This window comes from Eublepharis macularius, chromosome 18, assembly GCF_028583425.1.
Source record: "Eublepharis macularius isolate TG4126 chromosome 18, MPM_Emac_v1.0, whole genome shotgun sequence".
NCBI classification, from domain to species: Eukaryota; Metazoa; Chordata; class Lepidosauria; order Squamata; family Eublepharidae; genus Eublepharis; species Eublepharis macularius.
This window is the reverse complement of record NC_072807.1, coordinates 17,946,404-17,960,592: the sequence shown is the minus strand read 5'-3', so window position 1 is coordinate 17,960,592 and position 14,189 is coordinate 17,946,404. Positions and strand designations below refer to the sequence as shown.

Genomic DNA, 14,189 nt, shown 5'->3' with positions numbered 1-14,189 from the left:
AAACCCTCTTACTCATGAACCACTGGTACTCCCTTCTCCAGTTGCTCCCATTCCAGATTTTAACTAAAATTCACACAATCAAATTTTCCTGAATTGTGTTGATGAGAGGAGCAACGATGAGGCTGTATGTTTGGATGCTCCTCTCTGCACAGAGAAAGATAGCATGTCAGAAGAAAACCCCAACTGAACTCTTCTTTTTCCATTCAGGATGATTCCTCCTCCATCAATGGAGGAAATGTGACGTTCGTTTCTGCACTAAAAATGGCAAATTCCTCCACTGGTTGTATTTATAAACTTACTTTATTTGTACTCCACTTTTCTCTCCAGAGACCCAAAGTGGGGACCCAACATTCTCCCTTCTCCAGTGTTATTCTCACAACAACTCTGTGATGTAAGTTAGACTGAGAGTGTGTGACTAGCCCAAGACCACTCAACAAGCTTCCACAACAGAGTGGGGATTCGAATCTGGGTCTTCCAGATTGTAATAACCACTACACCACTCAGCCTCTCTCATATGAACTTGATTTCACTACTTGGAAAGTCCTAGTGATAGCTAAACCGGATTTGATAACAAGACAACATTCAAGAAGACAAAACAAAAGTTGAAACAAATTTGGGGTAAAAGATGAAGAACGATCTCTCTCTAAAATAAAAAAAGACTCCAGGGGAAATTATTATTTTAAGAACTGTCAAATGTAAACTGCCCATATGGCTGCAGACTAACTGTACAGACAATTGATTAATCACACTAGCCACAATATTTAGTGGGTGATATATTTTCTTCCCCCATTAACAGACAAGCAATTAGGAGCTGAGCTTCAGAGTCATTTTCTGGCCTCTTTCCCCCTCCCATTTTCAATAAATAAGAAAAAGAAAGGAAGAAAGAAAACGAGCATCCAAACTCACATAGCGGTGAGAAATCTGCTTCCTTTCATTGGGGTCTCCCAGAGGGCAAATGCACAGATCTGAGATAGAAACTCCTGAGCAGGGAGCAACAGAGATCACCACCAGCAGACACCCCGGCTGTTTTTCCAGCGGCAATTCCAAGTGGTTTGCTCGCTTGCCAGGCAGTGCACTGATATCCACTTTACACCTAACCCAAAACAAGGCAAAGCAGATTAAGTTAGTTCATCTCAGCTGACTCAAGCATACAAAGAAACCATTGGATTACTGATGTGCTTCCCATGATGTTCAAAGTGTTTTACAGTCTGTTAGGGCAAACTGGAGAAGAATGCTCAAGTGTGCATGTGCTACCTCCCAATGCACTACTGCGCCATCTCCAAAGGTATGCAGGTGAACCTCTTCTTTAGAAATGGTCAATTTCCCATCCTGTGTAATGGTCAATGTTTCCCATCATGTTAAATCGTCAAATAGACAATTCCTTCTCCTCCCTTGTGCAGAGCCTCCAGAACAAGAAAAAACTACAAGCGTTTTGTCACCGGGGTAAAGGGCATGGAGTTGGGCAAGTGATGCAGTCTCTACTAGAGATGGGCATGAACCGAAGCACGAAACAAAGTTCAGCACAAACTGGGCCGGTTCGTGGTTTGTGAACCAACTATTCGTCAGACCCCATTTTGACAAACCACCATGCACTTTAGGCCAGTTCATTTTGTTCATTTTTCAGTTCGTCACTGCAGACAGCCTGGTGCCAATCAATCAGTTTCCTAGGCAACGGGGGATGGGCTTTCTGCAGACCTTCTGCTGACCCGGAAGTGACGTTTTCACAAACCAAATGAACCGGTTTGCGAACTGTGGCAGATTCATGAAAGTTTGTGGTTCGTGGTTGATGAAACACGGTAAGTCACAAATTGCATGTTTCATTTTTTTCACAGTTCATGCATATCTCTAGTCTCTACAGACAAATGTGATGCTTGGTTTAGTGGCACAAGGAATGCCCCAGAGGGAATCTTCATCAAGATGCCCAACAGCTCTGCCCACATGCATTCCAATAAGTGGTACATCCACGCAGAGGATTCTAGCATGCACTAATTGGTTCCATCTAGTTTACTGGAGCATAACTTTACATGTCATAACACTACAGAATGTCAGCATTCGCTGATCCCTTTGTATTCCACCCTTCCTCCAAGGAAGACTAAGCCTGTTATGAATGTAGTTAATGTTCTTTCAAAAAGATTTAAGTTTGTAGTTGAGGAGGCACTCTTGGATCCAGACTAGAGGCAAGCATGAACCGAAATATGAACCGAAGTTTGTCACGAACCAGTCTGGTTCGTGGTTCACTCATTTCTCACGAACCGTGACGAATTTTAGCCGAGTTCATTTGGTTCAGATTTCGGTTTGTCACTGCAGACAGCCTGGCATCGATCAATCAGTTTCCTAGGCAATGGGGGAGGGATGGGCTCTATGGAGACCTTCTGCTGTCCTGGAAGTGTCATTTTCAAAAACCAAATGAACTGGTTCACAAACTGGGGTATGTTCATGAAACAAGACGAACCACAAACCGCATGGTTCAGAATTTTCCCACTTCGTGCCCTTCTCTGATCCAGACCGCTTTCTAGAAGAACAAATAGAAGTTGTGTCCAAGGGCATATCATACCATCCTGAGCTGATCCATCAACCTTGCCTGTTTCTAGGCTAGAAGGAACACAGCTTGATGGTAAAGGAAAGAAGGGAGTTCAGAAGGGATGTGATGCCACACTGTGAGCCCATTGAAGCTGCTATTTCCTTCAGCGGAACTGATCTCTATAGTCCCCTTGGAGGCTGGCAACACGATTCCAGATGCTCCTTCTAGTTCACTAACATCTACGCTAATATTAGCTATATTACTTTCAGCGTACTTTGAGGCCAATACAGTCAGTTGCCTACCGAATGCTAATCTTTTTTTAAAAGGCTTTGAACGCTTTTTTGCTTATTTAGGCCTCTGATATTTAATTAGAGATCTAAATGTGATGGCTGGTTATTACGGTGCCCAAAACTTGATTTTCAGACATAACTATACATTTTTATTTATTTTTAATCGCTGGGAGAACTTGCTCAAAAGCAAATTGCAATCCTTTTGGGTGGGGGAAAGAGAGTCAAAAGTGAAACACAAGCTTCCCTCATCACATCCAGTTGGGTCTTAAAAGCGTGTAAAACAAGTTCCAGAAGGTGATGGAACAATTCATCTTCAGGGATGGCAAAATCCAGATGTGCTACAGGCCACAGACCTTTCTGAGTATTTTGAGGGCTCCGCTCCACTGCCCCAAGGAAAAGTTACAGCCTGAAACTCATAAAGATTTCCTGTTCAGTTGTGTTTTTGCAACAAATCTCCTGGAACTTCTTGTCTCTTATCACATTATCCAAAACACCCTTGGACTTTTTTCCCCTGAATCTCAAGTATGGTTGTGAAGCCAGCCTAGCAAGCAATAGCAAGGTTGGAGATGGGGAGGTGGGGAGGTATGCAACATCACCAACATTGCTGTCACTTCCAATGAAAACTTGAAAGTGATGTAGGGTAGCACTAGGAATTATTGGAAACTCTATGGTAAAACTGCAGTTTTCCCCAGAAGTGACAGCATCAGTGACGTCAACGGTTTTTAAAAATTTCTCCTCCCACAGCTCTGAGCAGCAGTGGTAACAAAGGATTGACAGTGGAAGACCTCCTGCTCTACTGGAAGGTCTAGCAGCCCAAGTCTCAAGAATATTTCCCGAAGCATTTTTATTTCAAAGATTGAGGAGGGAGGGGTTGTACCTGTGAAAAGACCTGGGGTCATTTCAATGTCTTTTATTTGGGAATAAATGGAACGCAACTTTCAAGCAGCTCTGACAATCTGGGCTCTTAAGGAGAACTCTGAGCAAACGTTTGCAGGTGAAGCTTAAAAAAAAGACCAGGGGGGAGAATCCTGCTGTTGTGATATGCAAAGGGATCAAGTTTCTGAACATAGACGGGAAAGGCACACAATATGGAATGGGTTTTCAGGGCTTAAGGCCTGTCGACAAGCTGCTATTTAAACAAAAACTTCTTAAGGTGTTCCCTTAATAGTAAAAAAAAAGAAAAAGATTCCTCAATGGTCCCCCAGGTGGATTCTTACTAAGTAAATGGATCATCCATTCTCTCCTGATTGCCAATTCTACAACTGGAAGTTTGGCACCCATCTGCAACACATTGCAAGCTTTCCATTTCTAAATAGCCTGGTTTGGAAGGGGGTATATGTGTGGGCATAAAGCAACTCTCCCCCAAATATTTAAACTAAGCTCGGTTCAGGGAGAAACAAAGTTGCCAGTAGAGGATGGGGGGAGGATTAAGCGATCCATTTGCAATTTGTTCAAAGTATTTGTTTTTCTAAGAATTAAGGCAAAGGAATGAAGGGCCTCTTTCTTGAGTAATACACGGAACAAGACAGCTAATTTCTCTTTAACCCTCAAGTTGTCTGCTTTGAAAAATTGCTCTTGAGGTATATTTCCATCCCAAACCAAATTCCCTATGAATCTAGGGGCAAAAATGTCTCACAGGTTTTTTTTTTGTGTGTGGGGGGGGTTTATGTTTGTTCATAATTGTCATGAAGGGCTATATCGCTCCAAAAACCCTTATCCACCATGTTCCTAATAAACTCATGGGGTAGAATATAGTATTTTTAGTACTTCATGGAATAAAACTAGGGTTCCTAGGTTCCTTGAGTTCCCCAGCGGGGGACTGGGAACTTGGCACACACCCTCCGCGCTCTTTGATGTCTATTGTCACATGTGCACATAGCATGCATGCACTCCTGGTATGCGTGATGACATCACTTCCGGGAAGTGATGTCATCATGCAGGTCAAAGGGCAGCCTGCCATGTGCTCTCGTGCTTGCCAAAGGGCTGAATAGCCCTCCCGTGAGCCTGATTCACCCCGAAACGGGTTTGTTGCAGGGCACGGGAGTGTGCCTCAGCGGAGTGTGGGGGCGTACTATGCTACCCAGGGGTACGCCGCACTGCCAGGGGGTGCTCCAAGTGGCATGCCCCCCTGCTGACCAGGCAAGTGGGGTTGGGGAGTAGGTGGGAACAGGGGATCCCCCACCCCAAGTGGGGGATTGGCAGCCCTAAATAAAACAAATACTCAATAGCAAAAATGTGTAGATTATACAGATTATAAAAAGTAAGTCTCTCGCCCTTTCCTTTGTGGAGATATGCCTTTTCCCTTATATCTCTGCAAAGGAAGGGGCTAGAGACTTAACCTTTTTTTAAAAAAAAAATGAAAGCTGGGAATTCAGAGAAATTGTTCTACCTATTGATTCAATGGTATATTGATACAGTGATATTCTAGTGTGATTTTTTAAAAAAATAAAACGCCCCCTGGTGGCAAGGGAAGGAAATGGTTGCCATGGTGACAGGGTAAGGGGAAAAGGCTGCCATGTGGCCCGGAAAATCCAAATTTTCCCACTCACAGAGCAGCCACCTAGACTTTACTATGATGTTTCCCAAAACTTTGGAGCAAAGCCGGTTTGAGATTGATGGGAGGAATAAAAGGGAAGTCCCTGGAGGAGTACAAATGTACCACAACACTTTGTGGGAACCAGGGGGGGGGGGATCCCCAGGAAGCATTGAACATGAGGCAGATAGCCTATGCGGAATATACCCAGGTGGTCTTAGGCAAGCCGGTTCGACTATATACAATCCGACAACGATCATACTGCCCTGTCTTACGGGGATGGCTTACTGTGGTAATATTTCTCCGGCACTTTGATCATTGTCAGCAAACGTATTTTGCTCAGGATTTCGGAACATGGTTTGGCATCACAAATGTATATTAAGTGAGCAAAGTCATCACTTGTCATTATAAACACCTCGCTGGGATGTGCAAATCAGTTTTTGCTTTGTTTGTTTAACATTTTCTAAAAAACCCTCAGTCATTTGCATTTTTGTTTGTTTCACCTGGAAATAAATCTCTAGCTTGAAAACACTTTGATTTCTCCCCTAGCACTTGGCGTGTATTCTCTGTTTACCACAATCATGTTTGTGAACACTGACAGCAGGATCTCGTAACATAACACATACTGATTTGCTATAATCTTCCCTGGATTTTATAAACCACATGAGGGCAATGTATACAATGAAAACGTAGGGCAAAAGAAAATCCACATTTCTAAAGGACTGTTTCTCACTATATGCCCCCCATGCATCAATTAAGGTCTTTGACTTACTGCCTTCTTGGTGCTACCTCACTAGGGTTGCCAAGTCCCCCGACACCCCCGGTGGGAGATCTGAGGACCAGAACCTACCTTAAAGTTTTCCCTGTCACACACTATGTCACTTCTGGGAAGTGATGTCATCACGTGGGTCACATGCCACCCTGGGAGCATTCCTGCGCTCCCCAAGGGGCTGAATTAGACCAGGAGGCATGTTCCCCCCCACGCCGGCCAGGTAAGCGGGGGCAGGGGGTGGAGAGTGTGAGCTGGTGATCCACCAATCCCAATGGGGGACTAACATCCCTATACCTCACCAAAGATGGCCTACCTGGCATTGATGGACCCCCATGATTTTTCTGTGGTTTCTCCCACCTACGGAATGGGCTCCCCTAGGAGATGGAGGGGGGCTGCGTTGGAAAGTTTTAAGAGGTGTTGTTAGGCTGTTTGTTCACTTGAGCGCTCAGCAGAAGGTAGACTGCAGGTGTTTGATTTGGTTAGTGGGGGAATTGGGGGCTTTACTTTCTTCAGTGTTTTAACTACATGCTGCTTTCTGCCCTCAGCCATGGGGAAAGGCAGTATATAAAGGTTTTAATAAATGAATTAGTGAAATAGGGCCTCAAAGTCAAGGAGAAGAGGTATTCTGCATGGGGAAAAACAGTTTACGGATTAAATAGGAATTAATTAGCATTTCTCATCCCATCTACTTTGACCCCAAAATTCCTGTTTCAAGACCACTTCTCCTTTGGGCAAATCACACCTAGGAGTTCTTTGCTGTTGCTTCTCCGAAAACAAATTTTGCACATAAGATGTGTACATTTTCCAAAGAGACTGGTGTTATATTGTTATACTTATAAATGGCATGCATTTTATGTCTAAATGCCACATAAATTGCAAATAAAAGCCAACAGCTACACAGTACAAACAAATCTATAAAACCAGCAGAGAACTACAATAGTTCACAAAAATATCAACGCACAGGGAGGAGGGAGTACCAAATATTTGTCCTCCCCTGGAATGAAAAAAGAATATTGTTCACCCCAATTATCAACCTGACAAGCACTGAGCATCCTCATGGCCAAGTAATTTTGAGGGCAATTAAATTAAGGAGGGGACAGGTAAACAGAGCGCAGGTGTGGGGACTGGCTTGACCAAACCTCTTAAAAAGGGAATAGTATACTAGAGTGGTGGGTCAGAGAGAATATTCCTGCTCAATCATCATTCATTTCACTCTCACACGCACATCTTAATAATAACAACAACATCCGATTTACATACTGCCCTTCAGGACAACTTAATGCCCACTCAGACTGGTTTACAAAGTATGTTATTATTATCCCCACAACAAAACACCCTGTGAGGTGGGTGGGGCTGAGAGAGCTCTGAGAGAGCTGTGACTAGCCCAAGATCACCCAGCTGGCTTCAAGCAGAGGAGTGGGGAATCAAACCCGGCTCTCCAGATTAGAGTCCTGCACTCACTGCACCAAACTGGCTACACCAAACTTGGAGGTCTTGTGGACCTCCAAGTCCCAGCCTCTGAGCCTGCCAGCCACTACAGTTTATTTTGCTGCAACTTTTTTTAAAAGATAAAGAGTCGATTGTTCTCAATGCCGGTCATTATCTGTCCGAAAAGTCACTGTTTATTAGATGAGGCAGAAATTGGTTCCCAGTTCCTTTCGCATTTCCTAGTTCCTTATTTGCAAAACCAAAGACAAATATTGGGGGAAATTGAAAAGCTCTGCACCCCAAAATAAAGGTTGTAGGAGCCCATCCAGTCCAACACTCTGTGTTACACAGTGGCCAAAAAACCAGGTGTCATCAGGAGGTCTGTCAGTGGGGAAGGGACACCAGAAGCCCTCCCACTGATTGCCCCCCCCCAACACCAAGAATACAGAGCATCACTGCCCTAGATAGAGAGTTCCATCTATATCTTGTGACTAATAGCCACTGATGGACCTCTGCTCCTTACGTTTATCCAGTCCCCTCTTGAAGCTGTCTATGCTTGAAGCTGCCACCACCTCCTGTGGCAGTGAATTCCATGTGTTAATCACTTTTTGGGTAAAGAAGTACTTCCTTTTATCCGTTCTAACCCGACTGTTCAGCAATTTCATTGAGCGCCCACCACGAGTTCTTGTATTGTGAGAAAGGGAGAAAAATACTTCTTTCTCTACCTTCTCTATCCCATGCATAATCTTGTAAACCTCTATCGTGTCACCCCTAAGTCATCGTTTCTCCAAGTTAAAGAGCCCCAAGCACTTTAACCTTTCTTCACAGGGGAAGTGTTCCATCCCTTTAATCATTCTAGTTGCCCCTTTCTGCACTTTTTCTAGGGCTGTAATATCCTTTTTGAGGCGCGGTGACCAGAATTGTACACAGTATTCCAAATGAGGCCGTACCATTGATTTATACAGGGGCATTATGAAGAGAATGAACACCTGGTTAAAAATGATATGCACATTTACTTCACTGTACAAACACAGCTGTTTACTTGTGGGTTCCAGTGTTTACACAGTAATTTTTCTGCGAGCTATGCAAAGCTATCCTTTTCTAATTGTTTCCCCACCAAATAGCATCAAATAGAATGCTAAGTAATCCCACCATTGCTCAAACTGAAGATCCAGGCAGAAAATAACCTTGGGACAGAAGCCCTCACAAGTTGCTGTGAACGCAAGTACAACCTGTGTACAGTATACAGTTCATTTTTCTTTATACTCTTGGTGAGTCGACATACAGACAGGTCATTCACAGAGAGCTACGGTTAAGCAGATAGACAAACAACAGATACAGTGTCTGCAGCATAGACATCCCTTGAGAGAGATTAATGCATGTTTCATTTTCCACATCAACTTATTATTAAAGACTTTCCAAAGTACTTTCTGTAAAACAAAACAAAAAAAGAGGAAAACTTACAATCCCAAAACTTCTTCATGCTTTTTGTTATCCTTTCCCCAGATTTCTATCTCCAACACATCCTTCCTGTCAGAGAAGTAGTGAAAATCAAACTGTTCCCTCCACTGTGGATTTGCACTCTTACACAGTGTCTAGAAAACATGCAGTTATAAGATTTATTTTTCTTTAAAAGGTTGCCTCGTTCATACAAAAAACATCATCTACAATGAAAGAGAGAAATCCAACAACAGAGATTTAGACAACAGACCCTTTTGCATCCCGGAAGCCAAAAAGAGGACCCCCCCGCCCAAATTCTGTGCTCAAAAGTTCACGTCTTTGAAATACAAAAGACAAGTAAATTGGCCCTGATTCCGAGTGCTCGGTTGCAATGCAAAAGGATGCATTCAGGAAATTCAGTTCCTCCATGCAAAAGGATAGGTTGCTACAGGTTTATTGACTTCGTTTCTACCCCATCTTTCTCTGCAGCGGGGACACAAAGAGGCTGACATCATTGTCCTCTCCTCCATTTTATCCTCACGACAACCCTGTGAGGTAGGTCAGGCTGAGAGTGTGTGACTGGCCCAAGGTCTCCCAGCCAGCGTTTATGACATGATGGGGGATTTGAACCTGGGTCTCTCAGATCCTAGTCTGACACTCTAAACACTATACCACACTGGATTCAAGGAATGCATGCTATGCAGGAGAGCAGTGAATGGATTTCTCAAACTTTAATGAAATATAACTGTTGGGGAATTCCCGGGTTCTTCTGATCTCCCATATGTCTTGCAGTTTGGCTCTTGACAAGGATGGGAAAAAAATCAGTGATGGATCCATTTGCCTTTTATTCATTGCTGTAAATGTTTAAATAGTTCCCAAGGCTTGAAAAGCAAGCAAATGCAAGCCCTGGGCTTTCTAGGATTGTCTGTGCCTGCCGAATGTGTGTATTTCACCACTGGCTTTACTGTTCATCATCTGCACACAACATTGACAACTGAGCATGTTAACGTGTTAATTTCCCCACCACCACCCCCAGAAAATTCAGCAGCCGAACTGACGGAGTAAAAATATGTATATGGACTAGATAGGTTGTGGGGTAGCTTGATGATGGGACTGTCTGACAAAGCAATTGTTTACAAATAAATTTGTTTGCAAGCTCAAGATGGGTAGCTGTGTGTGTCTGTAGCAGTGGAAAAGAGCAAGAGTCCAGTAGCACCTATGATGGTGGTGCTGAGAGCTCTCAAGTCAGAGTTGACATATGGCAAGCCCTGTTGGGGTTTTCATGGCAAGAGACTAACAGGGGCAGTTTGCTATTCCTTGCCTCTGCAGCCCTGGTCTTCCTTGGAGGTCTCCCATCCAATTGCTAACCAAGGCCGGCCCTGCTTAGCTTCTGAGATCTGATGAGATCAGGCTCACCTGGACTATCTAGGTCAGGGCAATAGCACCTCTAAGACTAACAAGACTGATGGTCGTGTATGAGCTTTTGTGAGCCACAGCTCACTTCTTCAGATACTGCTGTTTGTAAGCTGTTTGCAGAATACTTCCCCTCACTATGTATTGCAAACCCATTGCTGCACATTACGACTCTAAACAGAACACATTATCTGGACCAATGCTCTCATTCAGTCTAAGGCAGCTTCATGTGTGCAGTTTTCACATTTTCTTTGGGGAAGGGCTGTGGCTCAGAAGTAGAGCCTCTGCTTTGCATGCAGAAGGTCCCAGGTTCGATCCCCAATGTCTCCAGTTAGAAGGGCCGGGCAGTAGGTGATGTGAAAGACCTCTTCCCGGGAGAGCCGCTGACAGTATTGACCTTGATGGACCCAGGGTTTGATTCAATACCAGACAGCTTCACGTTTGCATTTGTCTGCAGGACCTTCAGCTCAAAAAGACATGCCTCAAGTGCACGACACACATCCCGTCAACACCGCCACTCACCTTACTCTTATACTTTTGATCTCCCATTCTCAACCAAACAAACATTTGCGTCATGCTCCCTCCAGGGATCTTCTTCCCTTCCAACAAGGCAACGGTGACGGTTCCATTCCACAGCTGGTTTTTTTGTAAAGAATCCGCCAGTCGGGCCGGCCGCATGAAGCTTGCCTAAATAGCAAGACAAGACATTTTGATAATTTCTTAGCAGGCATCAGTACTGCTCAGTTTAAGAGACTATTATCGCACCCCTGAAATCCAGATAGCCAACATCTCTTGCTTCCCATGGATGATACTAGGGTTGCCAACCTCTAGGTGAGGCCTGGAGATCTCCCAGTTGTACATTTTTTATCTTGCTGACATACTTTATACCCTGCCTTTCTTCCCAATGGGGAGCCAAAGTGGGTTACATTGTTCTCGCCTCCTTCGCTTCAATCTCACACCAACTCTGTGAGGTAGGCTAGGTTGAGGATTTGGGACTGTCCCAAGGTCACGCAGCAATGGGTTGCCAACCTCAGGTGAGGCCTGCAGATCTCCTGGAATTACATCTGATCTTCAGACAACAGAGATTACTTCCCCTGAAGAAAACAGCTGCTCTGAAAGATGAACTCTATGGCATTATACCCCACTGACATCCTCACTTCCCCAAACCCTGCCCACCCCAGACCCCCACTTCCAAATCTCCAAGATACTTCCATGGTACAGTAGGAATTCAAACTTGAGTCTCCCAAATCCTAGTCTGATACTTTAACCACTACTCTTCACTGCTTTCTCCCAGAGACAGTTGTGGCCTCTCACATCCCCACATCAAGAGCTACATATAGAGGTATCCAGAGGAGTTAGCCGTGTTAGTCTATAGTAGCAAAACAGTAGTAGCAAAATAGAAATGCTACTGGATTATTTTCTATTATACAGAGGTATGTATCAGATCTCAGAGAACACGCAGAGATGGAATTATCCTAGAAGGAGACCAACTCTTAGTTTAGTGGGAAATATAATCACACCAAAACCAAAATTCCCCTTCCCCATACTGATACAACCGACACCTCCATTACTACAGCACCACACAACTTGCTGTGCATGCATGCTGGTATCTAAGGCCAGAGACAACCCTTTCAGACCTCTTGAAATGCAATGTTTCCCAATGGATTGAGCTCATGTCTATAGATCTATCGAGCCAGGTGCATGAAAGTAACTAGTTAGTCGTCCGAGAAAAAGATCTGACGAAGAGCTCAGAATAGAGACTGATCTTTTCTGTGGATGTTTTATCCCTGTGTTGTGTGACTTCTCCAGTAGGGAAGTAGCTGTCATATCATACACACTTGCTCCTTCTCTCATGTATAATTTGGCTTTGTGTTTCTCTCACACAAAGCCGAATTGGGGGGGGGGCAGTGTTAGTAAAGAGCAACTATAAGTTTTTAAAATCCTACTTGCATTTGCACACAGTCACAAAGTTACATCGACAACCACACTATTGAAGTCATGCCTCAAAAAAGAAAATGAGATTCTAATTCATAAAACCCGATGCAGAGAGGGGTTGTGTGTGTGTGTGTGTGTGTGAGTGTGAGTGTGCATGTGTGTGAGAGTCACAGCCCTTAAAAAGCTAAAACAAGACCGTTCCCATGAATGCACTTCAAAGCCTCAGCAGATCTATTCCTTCCTAAAAGCAGCAAACTATTTCAAATTCCATTTTCTTTCTTTCTTTCTTTTTTTTTAAAAAGGGAGTAATGTCCGCGAGGGATCAAAGGCCAAGCCTACAATCTGCCAATTGCCGAAGAAAAATGGCCATGCTTCCGTGAAATATGCTCTAAAATAATTTTGTGGCTTGGTATGTCCTAATTTTTTCAAATTGGATGTTTGTCTTGGACAAGCTTCTTTCTAACTTGTCCATAAAACAGACCCGCTTTAGCTCTGTGAGGCCTCTGAAAATGGAATCTAAGGCTGGCCATTAAAAGGGGCTGGGAGATTGCTTCCATATGGCAGAACAGCATGGGAGAGGAGAGGCCAAAACCTACAGCAGGCCGCACTTGGCTGGGAGCTCCCATTCTATCCACGGACACTCGTTGCATTACAGGAGAACATCTGGATTATTGCTTGTAATGTCCCTGGGAAATATCCACTTCCCATCAAAGGCCTTTATCTATCTCCACCGTACTTTGAACATTTTAGTGCATGGCGCAGCCGTGTTTGATGTGCAGTGCTTGCTGCGTTTAAATCCAAAGTGGTCTCTCCTCCCCCCCCACCCCCCACCCCATCCCAGCCTGGTCTCCCTTACTTTCTTTTTTTTTCCTTTTTTTCTTTTGCTGATGGGGGAGAAGAGATAGTTGAGGCAGGTTAAGAAACAATACACTGTTAACTATTCATATTAAGTTTACTCTAGACTTTGAGAGGAGGTAACTCCCCCCCCCCCCAATAAAATATTAGGTGCTCTCTCCTCTGGAGATCGCAAAGCCAACTTTTAATTTGCTACATAATCTTCCTCCCCAAAACAGACTCACATACTCAAAACATTTCTTCAAAACTTTTTTTTCAGTCATATGCACACTCAGCCCCCCTTATTCAAGTCAACTTTGAGGATAACAATAACACACTTTGTAAACCGCTCTGAGTGGGCAGTTAAGTTGTCCTGAATGGCAGTATATAAATCAAATGTTGTTGTTTTTAATATTGTTGTTGTGAGGGCCATGTGCTGCTCAGAGTCCTTCCTACCAGCTATTCCAGGACAGGACATTTCTGCACAACTGACTCTCTTGTCATTCTTACAAAAAACCCAGTCTTTACTGCCCCCACCACACACATGCAGCCATTCTGTGAAATAGAAGAGACTGAAAGATGACGACTGCCTCAGGGCCAAGCTACACATGACGAATGACACTTGAACGGCAAGTGGATTGAGTGGAGGGCAAGTGAACAGGGAGAAATACACTTGCTGTTCAAGTGTCATTCGTCATGTGTAGCTTGGCCCTCAGATTACCCAACAACATTCGATTTATATACTGCCCTTCAGGACAACTTAATGCCCATTCAGAGCGGTTTGCAAAGTGTGTTGTTATTATACTCACAACAATCAACCTGTGATGAGGGTGGGGCAGGGCCGGATCTAGGGTTACCGGTGCCCAGGGCAACCCTAGTCCAACCCCTCGTGTGTGTGCTCCCAGCGCTGCGTGATGACGTCACTTATGTGACGTCATCACACAGGGCGGAGAGTGCTGCCCTCGTGGTGCACCGGCAGAGGCAGCGTGCAGGGCTGGGAAGCCACTCGCCCCATTCGCCTCC

General features: G+C 44.3%; 1 protein-coding gene across 2 annotated transcripts in view; it reads right to left on the bottom strand.

Annotated features, from left to right (window-relative positions):
- The window catches only part of MCTP2 (multiple C2 and transmembrane domain containing 2), a 161,103-nt gene that overhangs the window by 81,781 nt on the left and 65,133 nt on the right, over positions 1 to 14,189 (bottom strand). For both annotated transcript variants that reach the window (XM_055002760.1, XM_055002761.1), the window contains 3 exons: positions 10,920 to 11,084; positions 9,009 to 9,139; positions 907 to 1,093 (listed from right to left, as the gene is read on the bottom strand). In XM_055002760.1, the coding sequence (XP_054858735.1) occupies positions 907 to 1,093; positions 9,009 to 9,139; positions 10,920 to 11,084 (483 nt within the window). The remainder of the gene's footprint in view (positions 1 to 906; positions 1,094 to 9,008; positions 9,140 to 10,919; positions 11,085 to 14,189) is intronic.